This window comes from Balaenoptera borealis, assembly GCF_965194805.1.
Source record: "Balaenoptera borealis genome assembly, chromosome: 9".
NCBI classification, from domain to species: Eukaryota; Metazoa; Chordata; class Mammalia; order Artiodactyla; family Balaenopteridae; genus Balaenoptera; species Balaenoptera borealis.
The window spans coordinates 112990811-113011855 of record NC_138873.1 but is presented as its reverse complement, the minus strand read 5'-3'; the positions used below and the strand labels follow the sequence as shown (position 1 = coordinate 113011855).

Sequence of the window (21045 nt, the reverse complement as noted above, 5' to 3'; positions counted from 1 at the left end):
AACTTTAAAACATCATAAAAATTTGATTTTTTTATGTGATGGACAAACTATAAAGAAGCATTAAGTTCTGCTTTTGTCAGAACAGGCAGAATTAAAGACATGGAAGAGACTTGCAATGATTTAGAAGCTCCACTAGTTTCTTCCCCCATACAAAAACACTTAGCATTTCAGAACTTTTCTTCTGCAAAGGTGATCATCCTCAGATTCATTCTTTTGTGGGCTCTCTGTTCCTTTACAAGCCCAAACTGAATTAGACTAAAAGCCTTTTCAGAGAACAAAAATCCAACCAACCAAATAAATAAATGAAAGATTTCTATGTAAGTGTTTTCTTTATATGGAATGGGAAAGTTTGCATATTTTGACGTTTGAAAATCAAGCTTTAAATAAATGATTGTGCATATGAAAACAGCAAATCAAATAAAGCAAAATGTTATTGAATTCCTTTTTTTTTTTTTCTGAATTCCTTTTAATTGAGTATAAAGTTATAGACAATGGAGGTAGCAACCAGAAAGGAGAAAATAGCTGATGTTTTTGCCACCTCTAAAAATCTTAGTCATTCAAGATGACTTCATAACATCTTCTAAATAGTTACAGTGTATGTAGGTTACCCTTATTTCCCAGGTTATTTCCAAGTTGACTCCACTGAATACACTTAAGTACTTTTCTTGATTATTATAAAATGACTCATTATCTTAGATACTTTACTAATTATTAATTTGTTCATTACTAATATTATATAGTATCCTACTGAGAAATTTACTATGTCCCAATTCAAGTTCAGAATTTATTTTGGGCAGTAAATGAAAGCTTGAAAGCATTATTCCTTTGAAAAGTTGATGCTAATTGGATGAAGACCAATCTGAATTAGAGAAGATTTAAAATTGAAAGTAGGGACTTCCCTGGCGGTCCAGTGGTTAAGGCTTTGCCTTTCAATGCAGGGGGTGCAGGTTCGATCCCTGGTTGGGAAACTAAGATCCCACATGCGTCATGCCAAAAAACCAAAACGTAAAACAGAAGCAATATTGTAACAAATTCAGTAAAGACTTTAAAAATGGTCCACATCAAAAAAAAAAATCTTTTAAAAAATAAATAAATACAACTGAAAGTAGATCAGACTAGGCTAATAGATTCCTTGAGAGCTTTTTTGTTTGTTTGTTTGTTTTAATGTAAATAGACATCTTTGAGGTCTTTCAGAGTATTTTCAAAGTTGACTCTTGGATTTTTGACCTTATTTGATTTGATTCTTTAACATTATTTGATTTGGTTTGACTGTTAAACCTTATTTACAATTTGTACCATTTTAGATTGCTAAGTACTGGTAGAATTCACCCCAGTAACTGTTTTAAGTTATCACAAATTCTAAACTAGTGCAAATTACATAGCTTTTATGTATGCATGAAACAACTTCATACTTAATAGTTTTATATGAACATTTTTTCCCTTTCTGTTTCTCTAGGGCAATGTGTTTATGTATTATGGACTGTCTAATTTCTATCAAAACCATCGTCGTTATGTGAAATCTCGAGATGATAGTCAACTAAATGGAGATCCTAGTGCTTTACTTGTAAGTAAAATGATGGAACATGAAACTACGATGTCTAAGAACTAAGAACATGTGGTGATTGTTCAATTAGAAATGTTAAATTTAATAACGTTAGATGAAATTAAAGTGTTGTTTGACATTTTTAGTTTGTTTAGTGAAGGTTTTTAGTTAAAATTTTTTCCCCTGGAATTTGCACAGATTAATGATTTCTTGCAGCTAGAGGACACATTACAACCTGCTTGTTTCCGGTAGTATCATTGGGATTTTTGCTATGTTAATCTGTTTGTAATAGAATTTTGATGAGTCTAGCATTCTGGGAATATAATTTGTTCTGTATGAGTTTACTCGTTATTATTACACTGGGTAGGAATACGTAAATAAGCTACTTTTAATTTCTGAGATTGTGTTTTAGAATTGAACATGCATGTTCTTTGCTTTTTACCTTGTGGGAAGCCCGAGTCGTAAAGTCCAAAGGGTGTGGGTTACTGAAAAACTGTCTGAGGAGCTTTTTGAAAATACAGATTCCAGGATTCTCCTAAGTCTCATATGTCTGTGTCTACAGGGGTGGAGCTCTAAAATATCTATTTTTTTTTTTATTAATTTGTTTATTTTTGGCTATGTTGGGTCTTCGTTTCTGTGCGAGGGCCTTCTCTAGTTGCGGCGAGTGGGGGCCACTCTTCATCGCGGTGCGCGGGCCTCTCACTGTCGCGGCCTCTCTTGTTGCGGAGCACAGGCTCCAGACGCGCAGGCTCAGTAGTTGTGGCTCACGGGCCTAGTTGCTCCGCGGCATGTGGGATCTTCCCAGACCAGGGCTCGAACCCATGTCCCCTGCATTGGCAGGCAGATTCTCAACCACTGCGCCACCAGGGAAGCCCTAAAATATCTATTCTTAACAAGCTCCCCTTCTGATGCTCAGCCTGGTGTGGGAATCTGTGGACTGGAGGATCTTAGTTTCCTGACTGTTGTTCAGCTTCTCAGAGTAGTGGTTGGTGCCCAAGTATTTTATATTATTGCTGCCAATGCAGCAAAACTTCAGCAATTCAAGTATCTCTTAAAATGCAGTTTAGGACCATACTGGGACCAGAATGGTCCTGGTAAACGTAAAGTTACTCTAGGTTATCCTTCCTGGTTTTATTGCTATTTCCTGATGTTTGGGATCTTAAGAAATAATAAGTCTATTTACAGATTCTGGTTAGGTCTGCAATATCTTGTAGTCCATGTGGGATTTATGTTGTGGGATCCAACTTTAAGGACTCAAGTCCAGAGAAGGTGAAGTTCTGTGAGACACACCAAGTTGATGAGACACACCAAGAATTTGTTGATTGGGATCATAGATTGGGTGTGTTGAAAGACCTAGAAGTGGTGGTTGATTTACAGTTCTTTTATATAGATACACACTCTCTTCACTGAGGGCAAAAGAAGCTGAGATTCTTTTCTTCCAAACCTCAAGCAGAGCTTTTAGACTAAACCTAAGGATTGATGAATTTTTTCTGTAAAGGGCCAATAGTAAACATTTTCAGCTTTGCAGGTTATATAGTCTATTGCAGCTACTCACCTCTGCCATCGTAGAATGAATGCAGCCATGGAGAATACTTAAGTGAATGGGTAGCTGTGTTCCAATAAAACTTTATTTACAAAAACAGGTGCTGGGCTGGATTTGGCCTGCAGGCTGTCATTTATCAATCCCTGGACTAGACCAAAATATATGACTTTAAGACCAGGTGGCTTTCAAAAATTGTAAAGATGTTAAGAACAGACAGATTGAAGTTCAAGTAACTTAACATTGTATGGAAGGCCCTTCACAGTCTGGTGTCAACCTACCACTTCAGCCTTTAATTTTATATTCTATCCTTAATGTACCTTTGGCCTGGTTTTTACTCTTTCCCTGGAGGTCCTCTCACCTCAGGCCTGCTGTTTACTTTAGTGTCTTTGGTTGCAAAATAACTTCTTTACATATTTACTTCATCCATACCCTGTTCCAAGTCACTTCTCGCTTTACTTAACAGACTGTTTCCCCATATCATGCACTCTTGCTCTTCCTTTCCAGGCCATTTTCTACATAGCTGCTAGAGTGATCTTTTAAAAAAAGGAAATACCACTTCCCTGCTTAAAATCTTTCAGTGATTTGTTTACTCAGGATGATCTGAGCTATGCATGACTCTCCAGTCTCATCATATGTCATTTTCTTTATTGCCATACTCTAACTACATTCCCTGTTTACCTTCTCAGAAGTATCAAGTTCTTTCTAAATGGTGTGTACTGTTCGCTCTGCTTAAAGCCCTCTTCTGTCTGCTCTTCGTGTGGCTGTCTCCTACTTTCTCTAGGTCTTAACTTTCACGATACTACCTCCAGAGACAGTCTCCCCTTATCTTCTGTCCTCCCAACTACACTGCAAGCTCATGAGAGCAGGGAGCATGACTTTCTTTAATCACCGTATACCAAGTGCCTCTCCAGTACCTAGCACATGAAAGGCATTTAATAAATATATATGGAATGAATATAGACACCTTTATCATGGCTCTTATTTCATATTATAGTTGGTTGTATTTGAGTCTGTTTCCTATATTACATTGTGAGCTGCTGAAAAGCAGGGACTTTTTTTTCATTTTTCCATTTCTCGCGCCTTACATGGTATGTGGTACATGTTAGGTACTGTTTATTAAATGGCTTTCCTAAGCCAGTTACTGCAAAGTACCTAGCATTGCTTAGTTCAGTACCTGATGCATAGGTAGTAAATATTTTCCTTTTTTTTAAAAAAAACTTCTTCAATAATTTAGTAGTTAGAAGATGGTTCTTGGGGACACTAGTCCATCATCTTTTCTGTCTGCTGGTTTTCCAAATAAAGTTGCCGTTCCTTGCCCCCCTCCCCTCCAAAATGGTTTAGTGGTTAGAATATATTTGCCCCATTGAGAGTTTATTTACCTTATTTTTTTGAAATCAGTTTTCATCAAAACATTCAAATAGTAATAAGCCAGTTATACATTGTCTATCTTCATGGTCTTAGAATACTAACTTTATGAATGTAGATGTCTTAGGGACCAAAAAGCTGAGAAGTCAAATATTAAAGAGACTTTACGAGATTCCCTGCCACATTTTCTTTACCTTCTTCTGTCTTTTTCACTCCTGTAGTTCTTTTTCCAGTGTAGACACAGAGAATGTAGATACGAGTCAAGGTTGGTTATAATGGAATAGCCCTAAGAGGCCTAACTAGGTTCTAGTTAATTTCAAATTGAGACTATCTTGGTTTGTTTATGTGTTGTGAGACATGGCTTAATGTGGCCTTGGAGTCGCAGAACAACTCAGATGTACACCTAATATCAGACTTGGTAGAATCTCTGGATTAATCCTACAGCTTCCACGTTTGCTTGAGATCTTCAAGAGGGACTAAGTCAAAACCAAATCTGGAGGACAGGTGAAGTGCTGTTTGCCTTGCCAACATTTTTGTTTTCTTTATACCTGGGTGCACAGTTTAGAGAAGATTGGTATATTCTAGGAATCTGCATTAGACTTTTCCTTCCTCCCTCCCTCCCTTCCTTCCATGTGGGATTTAACCCCAAATTGCAAAATTTGAAATTATCTACTTGAACATGTTCATTTTATAAGTGAAGTGCAGATAAATCAAGGGACTTGCGCGAAGTCCCATAGTACATAGCTGGAACTAGAAGCTCAGGTCTTTTTTTTTTTTAATATTTATTTATTTGGCTGCGCTGGGTCTTAGTTGCAGCATGTGGGAGCCGCGTGTGGGATCTTTGTTGCAGCATGCGGGCTCTTTGTTTTTTTTAGTTGCGACATGCGGGATCTTTTTTAGTTGCAGCATGCGGGATCTTTAGTTGCGGCATGCGGGCTCTTAGTTGCGGCATGCGGGCTCTTAGTTGCGGCATGCATGAGGGATCTAGTTCCCTGACCAGGGATCAAACCCAGACCCCCTGCATTGGGAGCGCAGAGTCTTAACCACTGGACGACCAGGGAAGTCCCGAAGCTCCAGTCTTCTTACTTCCAGTTTAAGATTCCTTTCATTCTGTTACAGCTGGATTGACAATAGACAGCTTCTTAGTTTTTCTTGGGCAGAAAACAGTTTGTAACTATGATTTCTGTGTTGATATGAAAATTTTTTAAAATATCAGTTTGGGGGCTTCCCTGGTGGCGCAGTGGTTAAGAATCAGCCTGCCAATGCAGGGGTCACGGGTTCACACCCTAGTCTGGGAAGATCCCACATGCCGCGGAGCAACTAAGCCCGTGCGCCACAACTACTGAGCCTGCACTCCAGAGCCCGTGAGCCACAACTACTGAGCCCGTGCGCCTAGAGCCCGTGTTCTGCAACAAGAGAAGCCACCGCAATAAGAAGCCCGTACACCGCAACAAAGAGTAGCCCCCGCTCGCTGCAACTAGAGAAAGCCCGTGCACAGCAACAAAGACCCAACGCAGCCAAAAATAAAATAAATAAAATAAATAAATTTATAAAAAGAAAAAAAAGTCAATTTGACATATACCTATATGACAGTATATGCAAAGAAAGGCTATAATGCAGTAATGTTAAGGAATATATTTTGAGTAATTAAATGTGGTATTATTTACAGCCTGTTTATACTATAGACATTTTATATGCATTGCAAGTGAGAAATATGTAGGGATTGAATTTTTAATCAGTAATTAGGACTAACTCATAGTTCTCCCAGAGGCCTGGGTAATAACTTCTCTCTTCTTTCCTTCTAAATATCAGAATCCCAGTAAGGAATGTGAGCCTTATCGAAGAAATGAAGACAAACCAATTGCTCCTTGTGGAGCTATTGCCAACAGCATGTTTAATGGTATGAGACAGAGAGAAACAAAGATTATATACATATATATTATACTGTAGTTAGGAATATTTGTATAATCTTTCAGAAACATGAATGAAATTGAGAAATTCAACAGCTTTAAGATAAATATGTGGATTAGTTATTTAGTGGGGTATTATAATGCTTTATGACTTTCTTTTATGAATTCTTATATTTTAAGAATGAATTTCTGTCTCTGGGAAGAAAGAAGCAGGGACATTCTGCTAACTTACTATTTCATACATGACAAAATAAATGCCAGGCTACCTTTACCAACAACTTTGAATATTTATACCATTAAAAAGGGGCTACAGTTGATCATTTAGAACAGCACTGTCTGATATGAATGTAATGTGAACCATAAATGTGAGACGTGTATAATTTTAAGCTTTCTGGTAGTCACGTTAAAAACAATAAAAAAGAAACAAGTGAAATTAATTTTAATTATATTTTATAAACTCAGTATGCCCCACATATTGTCATTTCAGCATGTAAGTGATATTCAGTATATAAAAGTTATTAGTGAGATATTTTATATACTAATTTTTATACTAAATCTTTGATGTCTGATGTATATTATATCCTTACAAAACATAGTCATTTGGACCAGCCGTAATTTCAGGGGCTCTGTAGCCATATAGCTAGTGATTACCAGTTTGGACAGTGCAGAGAGAGAAATTGATAAGCCAGGAGCTATTTAGCAATGCTTTTTTTTTTTTTTTTTTTTTAAAGAATAGAAAGAGAGGCAGATTTACCTTGCAAATTGTTTTATTTGGGTTAATATTAAAACATTTGACCATATCACATATCAGCTAGCCATGTAGGAAAAGGACCTGGAACTATGCAGGGAAGGCAAGTTCATCTAGGATTATAAAGTTACCGTAGTTAATTCACGTGCAAATGATCAAGAGCAAATGCTCATCATGTGCCTACTTCGTTACAACCACTTTGGGAGCAAGTACCAGATCCTCATTTCTCATGGAATAAAGCCAGTACTGTGGATTTTCAGTAGATGTTTAGCAGTATCTTCCTTTTCTTGTGTTTAGATACACTAGATTTGTTTCTGGTTGGCAATGAATCTGATCCTACGCCTATTCCTTTGAAAAAGAAAGGTATTGCTTGGTGGACAGATAAAAATGTGAAATTCAGAAACCCCCCTGGAGCAGGCATTCCCCTAGAAGAACGATTCAAAGGTAAAATATTACTAATATCCCTTAAAACATAAGCTAGGCGTTTTAATGAAGCACCTAAAATTTTCTGTCTTTAGAATCTTAAAAAAGTATGCTTTTTATTATTTTATTTTATTTTATTTTATGCTTTTTAAAAGACAACTTTTCTTAACTTGATGTCAAGTTAGGAAAAATATGTAGTATCTTCTAATGTATTGAAATTCTAAAAGAAACGTAGTATACTTTTAATCTTGAATTTCTCTGGTATTTCCTTGTAAGTGTTTCAGCTCAGCCATAATCTTTTAAAATTGTGACAAAGTTTATTTTAAACAAGTATTTATTTATTTATTTATTTATTTAAATTATTAATAATTATAAGTCCAAATTTCTTTTTGTTTCTATGCCTCCTTGATTTCACAATGTAATGTTTCTCACCATTATATCTTTGTATTAAGTCATTTGCTTTTTGGAATATACTCAATAGCCTACTTTTAGTATTCTCTTAATTGAGGTATCAGTCAAATCTTTGTAATTATTTGTTAAGTTTTTATGTGAGGAATTGGTTTCTTTTTTGACTTTAAGACTTCCTTAGAATATGAATATATTTCTACTTTTGAACATAAGGAAACTATTCATATTGTGTATCTTTGTTTTATTAGAGTGTGCATTTTCAGTGAAACTCTCAATAGAATTGAATGTCTTGTCTCCCCACCCCACACCGATCTCTCCTTTTTAAGGCACAACAAAGCCAGTAAACTGGGTTAAACCAGTGTACATGCTGGATCCTGACGAAGATAATAGTGGGTTCATAAATGAGGATTTTATTGTTTGGATGCGTACTGCAGCATTACCTACTTTTCGTAAGTTGTATCGTCTTATAGAGAGGAAAAATGATTTACATCCAACATTACCAGCTGGACGATACTATTTGAATATCACATACAGTATCCTTTTTTGGCCATGTGCACAGATTCAAATAATTTGAAAGGAGTGTAGTCCAACCTTGTCTCAGTTATGTGGCATGCTACTTTGTGTTTTAGTTTTGCTCTCTGCATTTTTGAGTATATGTGTATGTATGAGAAAGTCTCTTTTAACTTGTTTCTCCCAGAAATGCCTTTAATTTTTAAATACTTTGTACTAGAGTTCAAGCATCTTATTTGGTAAAATTATTTAAAATGTAGGTGCTAGATTTATTAGTAAGTTAGATATTTTTACAAGAGAGATTGTAATTCAGCTTAATGCAAAGGCTAGTACTCACTTGGTAAATCTAAGTGTTGGTGGTACTGGGCTGTTTTAATCTATATTTTTTTAGATAATAAAAATCAGCAAATTTGTTAGTTCATATCAACATAATTATTTATAATTATTGCTCTGTTTACAGTATCAAAACATTTTTATCATTAGCTGTATTGTTCCACCTTAATAATTTAGGCATACTTTTCAGTGCTGATAAATATCATTAATTTCATCCTGACTATATGTCAACGTTATACTAAGTACTTTCCATGTATTATTTTATTTATTTCAAGCATTGTGAGGCAGGTATCATCTCCATGTTATAGACAAGAATATAGGAACATAGAGCATTTAAGTAACTTAACTGAGATTACACAGGTGATAGAAGAATCAGGGTTCATAATCAAGCTGTTGACTTTACCATCAACCATCACTGTAGGCTGCATCCCTAGCTGGTTCATTCAGGTAGTCAGACCAGTTTGTACTGGCCTGGATGCAAAGTCTTTCCTAAGCCAGAAATATTGGGCACTAACTTTTATTCTCAACAAAGTCCTTACATCTTTTAATTTCTAGCCCATTGCTTGTATATATCATGAATGAAAAATTTTCAAATATTAGCATGTGTGCTGATGATCTTACATTTTTGATTCTTCATAACCCAAATTAGCTATAAGTATATAGTTTTAGCTTTATAATGGATTAATAAACGGTTAATAGACCTAATTTCAAAATAAAGATCTATTTGTAGCCTTAGTCTTTTGATTTTGCACCTCAGTAGACAACTGAACATGACCTGATAGTGACAGACTGAAAGTGACCAAGTGTTTGAAACTAGGCCTACATAGCAGAAATTTTAGACAGACAGACCCAGTTTAGGTGCTGGTAGAAAGAACATTATCTTGAGGCTATGGCCAAAGTAGAGGGCAACCTGTAGCCTACAGCACAATAAAGGGAAGTCTTTGGAGCACTTAGGAATTCTTAGTTGATAGATAATTTGCACCAAGAGAACTTTTAGGAGGAATGCAGACTATTTTGAAAATCGATAAGACAGGAATTTGACCTGCAGAACATTAAGGGTTAATTATCAAAATCGGGTATAAGGTGGGAACTAGGTATTAGAATCAAGGCAGAAGCCCACTTTTTAGGGTTGCGATATAGAGAGACCAGCATGGGTGATTTGATACCACATCCCATAGAGTGTTGGGTTAGTTAGAGCTCTTACAATCATTCCTGGCTCAGGTTGGGATTGATTTAAGAACTCGTAGAGCTGAGCCTGCCATTGGAGTCACAGCCGGGCTGGGGAGTCACAACTGGGCTGGGGAGTCATCTGCCGGGCCGGGGAGCTACGGAAGCTGGAGAAACAGATGGGAACTAACACTTGATTCAAAAGATGCTTTTGAAAAGGTTGTAAACCTTTTGCATAGGGACTTGGTTCTGTCTTCTTCTCTTCCCTAACTCTTGCCAAAATCCTAGAACTGGTCCATGTAGGCAGCTCATCCAACATGTTGGTGTCCCATTTCTCAAATTTGTTTAAGGATCCACCCTTCAATTCCACTCTGTTTTAGTCATCAAACACCGTGTCACACCGTGAGTTTCACCATTGCTCCAAATCAGCAATGTAAAACTTCATTGTCATGCTTTTCGACCTTGTGCTGCGTCCTCCCGTACTCTCATAGCTACACTCTTTGAGCTCATAGAGACCCCTCATCTCTTCATTCTTCCTGTTTCACCTGCTCTGTCAAGCTCTTTTTCCTCTATGGGTTTCATTGCTATTTATCTGAAATATATTTTCACATTACAGACCTTTTACCCCTCCTGTGTAATGAGAACAGAAATATCTAAGAAATGAGAAATTATATAACCCTTAACTTTAGTTGTTTTTGCTTGTAAACTGTATTGGCTTTTATTTTTTTATTTTTCCTATTTATTTTCTTATTAGTCATCCATTTTATACACATCAGTGTATACATGTCAATCCCAGTCTCCCAATACATCACACCACCCCCAACCCCCCCACCCCGCTTTCCCCCCTTGGTGTCCATACATTTGTTCTCTGCATCTGTGTCTCTATTTCTGCTCTGCAAACTGGTTCATCTGTACCGTTTTCTAGGTTCCACATATATGCGTTAATATATGATATTTGTTTTTCTCTTTCTGACTTACTTCACTCTGTATGATAGTCTCTGGATCCATCCACGTCACTACAAATGACCCAATTTCATTCCTTTTCATGGCTGAGTAATATTCCATTATATATATATGTACCACATCTTCTTTATCCATTCATCTGTTGATGGGCATTTAGGTTGCTTCCATGACCTGGCTATTGTAAATAGTGCTGCAGTGAACATTGGGGTGCATGTGTCTTTTTGAATTCTGGTTTTCTCAGGGTATATGCCCAGTACTGGGATTGCTGGGTCATATGGTAATTCTATTTTTTGTTCTTTAAGGAACCTCCATACTGTTCTCCATAGTGGCTATATCAATTTGTATTCCCACCAACAGTGCAAGAGGGTTCCCTTTTGTCCACACCCTCTCCAGCATTTGTTCTTTGTAGATTTTCTGATGATGCCCATTCTAACTGGTGTAAGGTGATACCTCATTGTAGTTTTGATTTGCATTTCTCTAATAATTAATGATGTTGAGCAGCTTTTCATGTGCTTCTTGGCCATCTGTATGTCTTCTTTGGAGAAATGTCTATTTAGGTCTTCTGCCCATTTTTGGATTGGGGTGTTTGTTTTTTTAATATTGAGCTGCATGAGCTGTTTATATATTTTGGAGATTAATCCTTTGTCCGATGATTCATTTGCAAATATTTTCTCCCATTCTGAGGGTTGTCTTTTCGTCTTGTTTATGCTTTCCTTCGCTGTGCAAAAGCTTTTAAGTTTCATTAGGTCCCATTTGTTTATTTTTGTTTTTATTTCCATTACTCTAGGAGGTGGATCAAAAAAGATCTTGCTGTGATTTATGTCAAAGAGTGTTCTTCCTGTGTTTTCCTCTAAGAGTTTTATAGTGCCCGGTCTTATATTTAGGTCTCTAATCCATTTTGAGTTTATTTTTGTGTATGGTGTTAGGGAGTGTTCTAATTTCATTCTTTTACATGTAGCTGTCCAGTTTTCCCAGCACCACTTATTGAAGAGACTTTCCTTTCTCCATTGTATATCCTTGCCTCCTTTGTCATAGATTAGTTGACCATAGGTGTGTGGGTTTATCTCTGGGCTTTCTATCGTGTTCCATTGATCTATATTTCTGTTTTTGTGCCAGTACATATTGTCTTGATGACTGTACCTTTGTAGTATAGTCTGAAGTCAGGGAGTCTGATTCCTCCAGCTCTGTTTTTTTCCCTCAAGACTGCTTTGGCTATTCGGGGTCTTTTGTGTCTCCATTACAAATTTTAAGATTTTTTCTTCTAGTTCTGTAAAAAATGCCATTGGTAATTTGATAGGGATTGCATTGAATCTGTAGATTGCTTTGGGTAGTATAGTCATTTTCACAGTATTGATTCTTCCAATCCAAGAACATGATATATCTCTCCATCTGTTGGTATCATCTTTAATTTCTTTCATCAGTGTCTTACAGTTTTCTGCATACAGGTCTTTTGTCTCCCTAGGTAAGTTTATTCCTAGGTATTTTGTTCCTTTTGTTGCAATGGTAAATGGGAGTGTTTCCTTAATTTCTCTTTCAGATTTTTCATCATTAGTGTAAAGGGATGCAAGAGATTTCTGTGCATTAATTTTGTATCCTGCTACTTTACCAAATTAATTGATGAGCTCTAGTAGTTTTCTGGTGGCATCTTTAGGATTCTCTATGTATAGTATCATATCATCTGCAAACAGTGACAGTTTTACTTCTTCTTTTCCAATTTGTATTCCTTTTATTTCTTTTTCTTCCCTAATGCCATGGCTAGGACTTCCAAAACTACGTTAAATGACAGTGGTGAGAGTGGACATCTTTGTCTTCTTCCTGATCTTAGAGGAAATGCTTTCAGTTTTTCACCATTGAGAATGATGTTTGCTGTGGGTTTGTCATATATGGCCCTTATTATGTTGAGGTAGGTTCCCTCTATGCCCACTTTCTGGAGAGTTTTTATCATAAATGGGTGTTGAATTTTGTCAAAAGCTTTTCCTGCATCTATTGAGATGATCATATGGTTTTTATTCTTCAGTTTGTTAATATGGTGTATCACATTGATTGATTTGCGTATATTGCAGAATCCTTGCATCCCTGTGATAAATCCCACTTGATCATGGGGTATGATCCTTTTAACGTGTTGTTGGATTCTGTTTGCTAGTATTTTGTTGAGGATTTTTGCATCTATATTCATCAGTGATATTGGTCTGTAATTTTCTTTTTTTGTAGTATTTTTGTCTGGTTTTGGTATCAGGGTGCTGGTGGCCTCATAGAATGAGTTTGGGAGTTTTCCTTCCTCTGCAATTTTTTGGAAGAGTTTGAGAAGGATGAGTATTAGCTCTTCTCTGAATGTTTAATAGAATTCACCTGTGAAGCCATCTGGTCCTGGGCTTTTGTTTGTTGGAAGATTTTTAATCACAGTTTCAATGTCATTACTTGTGATTGGTCTGTTCATATTTTCTGTTTCTTCCTGGTTCAGTCTTGGAAGGTTATACCTTTCTAAGAATTTGTCCATTTCTTCCAGGTTGTCCATTTTATTGGCATAGAGTTGCTTACAGTAGTCTCTTAGGATGCTTTGTATTTCTGCGGTGTCTGTTGTAACTTCTCCTTTTTCATGTCTAATTTTATTGATTTGGGTCCTCTCCCTCTTTTTCTTGATGAGTCTGGCTAATGGTTTATCGATTTTGTTTATCTTCTCAAAGAACCAGCTTTTAGTTTTATTGATCTTTGCTATTGTTTTCTTTGTTTCTATTTCATTTATTTCTGCTCTGATCTTTATGATTTCTTTCCTTCTGCTAACTTTGGGTTTTGTTTGTTCCTCTTTCTCTAGTTCCTTTAGGTGTAAGGTTAGATTGTTTATTTGAGATTTTTCTTGTTTCTTGAGGTAGGCTTGTATAGCTATAAACTTCCCTCTTAGAACTGCTTTTGCTGCATCCCATAGGTTTTGGATCGTCGTGTTTTCATTGTCATTTGTCTCTAGGTATTTTTTGATTTCCTCTTTGATTTCTTCAGTGATCTCTTGGTTATTTAGTAACGTATTGTTTATAGCCTCCATGTGTTTGTGTATTTTACGTTTTTTTCCCTGTAATTGATTTCTAATCTCATAGCATTGTGGTCAGAAAAGATGCTTGATATGATTTCAGTTTTCTTAAATTTACTGAGGCTTGATTTGTGACCCAAGATGTGATATACCCTGGAGAATGTTCCGTGTACACTTGAGAAGAAAGTGTAATCTGCTGTTTTTGGATGGAATGTCCTATAAATATCAATTAAATCTATCTGGTGTATTGTGTCATTTAAAGCTTGTGTTTCCTTATTAATTTTCATTTTGGATGATCTGTCCATTGGTGTAAGTGAGGTGTTAAAGTCCCCCACTATTATTGTGTTACTGTCGATTTCCCCTTTTAGAGCTGTTAGCATTTGCCTTATGTATTGAGGTGCTCCTATGTTGGGTGCATATATATTTATAATTGTTATATCTTCTACTTGGATTGAACCCTTGATCATTACATAGTGTCCTTCCTTGTCTCTTGTAACATTCTTTATTTTAAAGTCTATTTTATCTGATATGAGTATTGCTACTCCAGCTTTCTTTTGATTTCCATTTGCATGGAATATCTTTTTCCATCCCCTCACCTTCAGTCTGTATGTGTCCCTAGGTCTGAAGTGGGTCTCTTGTAGACAGCATATATATGGGTCTTGTTTTTGTATCCATTCAGCAAGCCTGTGTTTTTTGGTTGGAGCATTTACTCCATTTACGTTTAAGGTAATTATTGATATGTATGTTCCTATGACCATTTTCTTAATTGTTTTGGGTTTGTTTCTGTAGGTCCTTTTCTTTTGTGTTTCCCACTTAGAGAAGTTCCTTTAGCATTTGTTGTAGAGCTAGTTTGGTGCTGCTGAATTCTCTTAGCTTTTGCTTGTCTGTAAAGCTTTTGATTTGTCCATCGAATCTGAATGAGATCCTTGCTGGGTAGAGTAATGTTGGTTGTAGGTTCTTCCCTTTCATCGCTTTAAGTATATCATGCCACTCCCTTCTGGCTTGTAGAGTTTCTGCTGAGAAATCAGCTGTTAACCTTATGGGAGTTCCCTTGTATGTTATTTGTTGTTTTTCCCTTGCTGCTTTCAATAATTTTTCTTTGTCTTTAATTTTTGCCAATTTGATTATTATGTGTCTCGGCGTGTTTCTCCTTGGGTTTATCCTGTATGGGACTCTCTGCTCTTCCTGGACTTGGGTGGCCATTTCCTTTCCCATGTTAGGGAAGTTTTCGACTATAATCCTTCACATATTTTTTTCAGGTCCTTTCTCTCTCTCTTCTCCTTCTGGGACCCCTGTAATGCGAATGTTGTTGTATTTAATGTTGTCCCATAGGTCTCTTAGGCTGTCTTCATTTCTTTTCATTCTTTTTTCTTTATTGTGTTCCGCCGCAGTGAATTCCACCATTCTGTCTTCCAGGTCACTTATCCGTTCTTCTGCCTCAGTTATTCTGCTATTGATTCCTTCTAGTGTATTTTTCATTTCAGTTATTGTTTTGTTCATCTCTATTTGTTCTTTAATTCTTCTAGATCTTTGTTAAACATTTCTTGCATCTTCTCAATCTTTGCCTCCATTCTTTTTCCAACGTCCTAGATCAACTTCACTATCATTATTCTGAATTCTTTTTTTGGAAGATTGCCTATCTCCATTTCATTTAGTTGTTTTTCTGGGGTTTTATCTTGTTCCTTCATCTGGTACATAGCCCTCTGCCTTTTCATCTTGTCTCTATATTGGCTTTTACTACTAACAGTTAATTTGTGAAATCATTCCTTTCGGATAATAATTATATAATTATTTTGTGATTCAGAACATATGAGTAAGGTGCCTGTGTGTTGTAGAATTATACCAATGAATTACAAGCAATTAAATGCCAACTTTTTAAGTTGTATTTTAAAAATCAAGTAACTAGACATGGAAAAGTCTTCCTATACACTCTTCAGATTACCCTGTACATTCATTTGATGGACGAAAACGGATGATCTTGAGCACTATTTCATGGATGGGAGGAAAAAATCCATTTTTGGGGATTGCTTACATCGCTATTGGATCCATCTCCTTCCTTCTGGGAGTTGTACTGCTAGTAATTAATCATAAATATAGAAACAGTAGTAATACTGCTGACATTACCATTTAATTTTATATTTTGAAAACAAATTTACTGCATGTGCATCAAGGCCAGTCCTATTCAACCTAGCTTTCAAATGCTGATGTCTGGTTAGTATGTCATTTTTGAAGTTGGCACATAACTTTTTTTTTTAAAGCTGTCTTTGTCCTTTGCTTCTTCCTTATGGATGACTTATGAAAATATATGACGGGTATAAAACAAATTAGCTATATTGATCATATCAACACTGTAACTGCTGAAATGGCATTCTGATGTTTCCTTTTTGTTGGGACAGGCTGTACGATGCGTGGAGCCTCTTTCATGTGAAATGCGTCTGCTGCTTAAATGTTTATGCTGTGTTGATAATATTATATTGACATATGATACTGTATATGTGTGCCTATTGTGTGAAGAAAGGGATTACAAGATGTGTGAGTATAATGACTTGCTAACCCTTCAGGATTCATAGTTACAAAAAGATGAAGAAAGACCAAATCTAAATAAAACACTTCATCCTTTTCACAGGTCGTGTGTAAAGGCTTAAAGTACCATCTTTGTTGAGGTGGTTCATGCATTCAGTTTATCCAGTACAGTTCTTTGTCAAGCTTAGATTTGATTTCAAAGGACATATTTACCTGTCTAGAATAGGAATTAATGCTCATGGTAGGTCTCAGGTAGGAAGGTTTAAAATTCTTCTTTCCATTTGGTTAAGATGTTGCAGTCAGGAAACCCATCTCACTTGATGTTTTTACATGTGACCATTTCCCTTGAAGCTCACACTTCATAAGGGATGAAAGAATATAGGTGAGATGGGAAAGCTTCTTGGCCGACCTTTATCTTCTGCCTCAACTGTCAACCAGATGTAGATGTTCAAAGGAGACTGTTTTCATTCTTGTGGTATTTAACATTAAGAAATTTGCTTCAGCATTGGAAATACCTCAAGCTGTTTTTATTTTGCAGGTAAGTGTTTTGACTTAAGTACTAATATTATCTTGCAGAAATTTTGGAAAACAGTAACCTTCATTTCCTCTATATTTCATTCAATTTTTACATATAGGTCAAGGATGACTATGTATGCACCTTCTCTTTAGTTAAGCCACCGATTGTTTTGGTTGGTTTTTCTAAGATGTACTTTAAAAAGAAGTTCTTTAAATTTCCTTATTAAATTCTGGAGATTTTGGAGTATGTACATGATAAATGATAATATATGTGCTTGAAGTTATTTTATTTTCTGTTAACTGGAATTATTTTTAATATTCCTTATTGAATAAATGCTGTAATTTGTTTGCTATGGAACTTATTCTTGAATGTAAACTTATTTTTTCACATGCATGAAATATATGTCTTAATCAGAGGTGGCTTAATTGCATTGAAATGGCTATTTTTTTTTTTTAACTAAAATAACTCATATGTTTGTATAGAAGAATGCCTGTTTGAATTCAGCGTTTGTAATGGTTTCCTTTGTTTATATTTTAAATCAAAAGGTCTGGGTAATGTATCGATTTTGATTAATATATGTTTTTTTTTAAAAAAACAAAAAATAATGTAATGGTTAATAGTAGAAATGTGCCACACTTCTTAAGTTTTGTATAATATGAAATTCAGTTAAAAGAACTTGTAGTTCATAATGACTTTCAACCGATACAATATTACTTGCATGGAGTACTTAATGTATAATTGTCCTGAAATTTCTGAGTGCATAGGGTATTCTTTGTGTAAAACTATTCTTTGTTTTATCAGTCCTTCAGAATATGGTTATTTATTCTGATAATTGACCCTCTTGCACATGGCAGTTTATTTTCTGGGGTATATCATTGGGGGAGAGGGCTTCTCCCAGTCTTTGCAGATTGAGTTTGTGCTGGTTAAGAAGGACTGCCATCCTGCATCTCTTTTTCTAACTGGGGGACCAGAGGTGCTGCTACAGAAAAGTTGAAGAGCTCTTCCAACACTTTCTCATCTATGGTGAAGATGGTATCTTAAAATATACTTGGAGTTTTGTCTATTTTTACAAGTACATTGATGGCCTAAGTTCTCCCTTGTCTCCTGCCATTTGAGCTGTAAGCGACTCCTGTTGCTGAATATGAAGAATGTGGAACATTCATATGGCCTCTGTGACTGGAAGAAGGAAAACATTTCTTTCTTATGGGCTTTATGCTGATCTTTTGGAAACACTGATGTCATACTCAACTTTCAAAGAATCATATTGCATTTTAAGACAACTAGGTTAAGTAGAAGGCATTGAAGAATGCACTAACTTGCAGGAAATATTTTGATATATGAAGTTCCCAACTGAAGGAAGTATTTAATAAGTAAAAGCTAAGAAATTTCTTTGAAATCAGAAAGCAGTTTAAAAGTAAATTGGTAAAAATAACTGTACTACCTAATAGAAAATTATTCAACGAAGAGGAGAGTCAAGCGAATATTATTTGTTTCTTGGTTAGTAACAGTATTTGTAACCTTGATTATATTGAAAGATAACTTTCTGTTAGTATGTTCTGTATTAATAAAAATGAACAAAATTAATTTTGCTATGTTCAGGTGTCTTGCTAAAATAACAGTGCCCCAGTGTTGTTGCTAATGCTTAGCACTAAATTGTAGCCCAGGCTCAATGAGTCCAAATTTTAACATTTCCATGCCTAGATTTGATTGCCATATGTGGATATGTTAATCACTCTGATAGCATTAACTGCAGGATTTATACATGTTAATGAGAAACATCTGTTCTTACCAAGAAATGGTCAGATTATAACCTGTTATAAGCAGACAGGCTAAATTTGGTATTAGATCAAGGGAAGTTTCTGGTAAATAGGAAATGAGTAACTGGTAGAGAGACAATGATGATGAAAATAATGAAGTGGGCAGGGACATAGGAAATGAAAAGCCGGACTAGGAAAGAGGAGCACTGAGTGGTAGGCTTAATGATTGCTGTTCATTCAGCCTGCTCGCCTCCTGTCTCTCTCTTTTTTTTTTAAACTTATTTATTTATTTATTTTTGGCTGTGTTGGGTCTTCGTTTCCGTGCGAGGGCTTTCTCTAGTTGCGGCGAGCGGGGGCCACTCTTCATCGCGGTGCGCAGGCCTCTCACTATCGCGGCTTCTCTTGTTGCGGAGCACAGGCTCCAGACGTGCAGGCTCAGTAGCTGTGGCTCACGGGCCCAGTTGCTCCGCGGCACGTGGGATCTTCCCAGAGCGGGGCTCGAACCCGTGTCTCCTGCATTGGCAGGCAGATTCTCAACCACTGCACCACCAGGGAAGCCCGTCGCCTGCTGCCTTTATGGAGACACTGCCTTAGAATTATTGTACGATCCTTTGTTGGTTAAGCTGCAAAGTTCTGTTCTTTGTGAACATGGTTAGTTTGAGGGGAGGGTGGAGGGAGTAAGGAAGTGCTGCTTCAAGAAGAATTTGGTGCATAAATGTTTGTTGTAGTATTTGGATAATCTAGTAAAGTGTTGTAGAGCCCCTTTTTAGCCCACACCCCATTCAATAAACGTAAAAATCACATTTCCCCTAATGTTATTTGAAATTTCAGAATAAATATCATTTAAAAATAAATAAATAAATATCATGTCTAAAATCAAATCAGACCATGGTGACCTTATTTTCTTTCACATATGTAAAATTTGTCAAAGTAACATGTGTACACAGTTAAAAATCTAAAGGCCTTATGATGAAAAACAGCAGTACCTGTCCCAACTTTCTAACTTCTAGAGACAATTACTTTGACTTCAAAAGTTGTTACTTTTGGTATTTATCTTAGTGTATCTAAATTATATGCCTGTTCTACTATTGCTTGATTTAACAGTTTTAGACATTATTGTCTTCTTGATAATATTACCTGATGATGTAGCTGACACACATACCTCCCCTTCTCCCATTATATAGTTATAATATTTAATAAACACATTAGCAATTGTTTAATTATGACTTTAAAAATACTGTATACTTTAGAGCAAAGCAGAGCACCAAGATTATACTTTGTACACTTTATTTTTCCTGGAATTAATAATCACCCCACTTTTTAACATCAACGTAACTTTCTGGAAGCCTATCTTAAAGTTTTCCCAACTTTTCTATCAGGTCCACCATGTTCTTATTGCCAGTCTTTTGAAGGTTTTTTGCCCCCAGATACCTGATAACCTGATTCCCTGTTTTTGCTAGAAAGGTCTATTCTGCATTTGTCTTTCTCTGCCAATCTGTACTGGTGGTTTTTTCAGACAGCTACTCAGCCATTATCACATTCCCTCTTTTTGTCACCCTCCTGTGTTGGATCTGCTGTTTCCTAGTTCACTCTCTTGTTTACTGGAGCTATTTTCAGTTTTTCACGTAGGTGACTTTCCTTGTATTTCTGGTTAGTCTCAGCAATCTATCATGTATAAATGGACCCCCAAAACTCATTGAAAGCTCTTTGTTCGTGGGCAGTGCTTGACAAGTGATGGCCTCAGTAGCACAGTGCTACTCAAAAATGCCACCGAGTGCATTATTTGTTCCTGTTCATGATAAAATGCTTAGACAAGTAATAAATAGTTGGCAGGTCAGCAACTGTAGGTAGACTGAATTTTGAGAAGCACTGCATTAGGGAATGACTGTCAGGGAGCCAGTTATTTGGCTGGAGGCCTTTTCTGTGGGACTGTTCAGTTTCTCTAAGGAAGAATTCTCTAGTCTTCTGCAAAAGGAAGGGGTTGAAAGAGGCTCTGTCTCTTAACTGCTTTGAACTCTCTGCTTCTGCCTTGTCTTGCACCTCAGCTTCTGTTTTCCACTTCACATATTTCCGCTATACCTGTCCCTTTGCATATGCTTTCCACCTAGTTGTCTCCCATTACTTTTTCCAGATAAAAATGTTCTTGTCTTCTACCTGTGGGAGACAGTGACCAAGGTGAGAGATTGTATTTGGCCGAGAGGGGTAGGGCAGAGATTGTAGGGAGCTGACCATTCTGTTGTATATAATTTTCAACTACTCATTTTCAGGCCTGTCCCTTGATTCCACTCTTTGCTATAAATTCTACTTTCAAGT

The 21045-nt window shown here is 36.4% G+C and overlaps 1 protein-coding gene across 1 annotated transcript in view; it reads left to right on the top strand.

The window, feature by feature from the left end:
* TMEM30A (transmembrane protein 30A) overlaps positions 1–18559 on the top strand; it is a 43188-nt gene extending 24629 nt beyond the window's left edge. The window contains exons 3-7 of the mRNA XM_082405094.1: positions 1457–1564; positions 6264–6351; positions 7407–7553; positions 8267–8473; positions 15873–18559. Of these exons, the coding sequence (XP_082261220.1) occupies positions 1457–1564; positions 6264–6351; positions 7407–7553; positions 8267–8473; positions 15873–16066 (744 nt within the window). The 3' untranslated portion in view covers positions 16067–18559. The remainder of the gene's footprint in view (positions 1–1456; positions 1565–6263; positions 6352–7406; positions 7554–8266; positions 8474–15872) is intronic.
* Positions 18560–21045: the final 2486 nt, after the last annotated feature.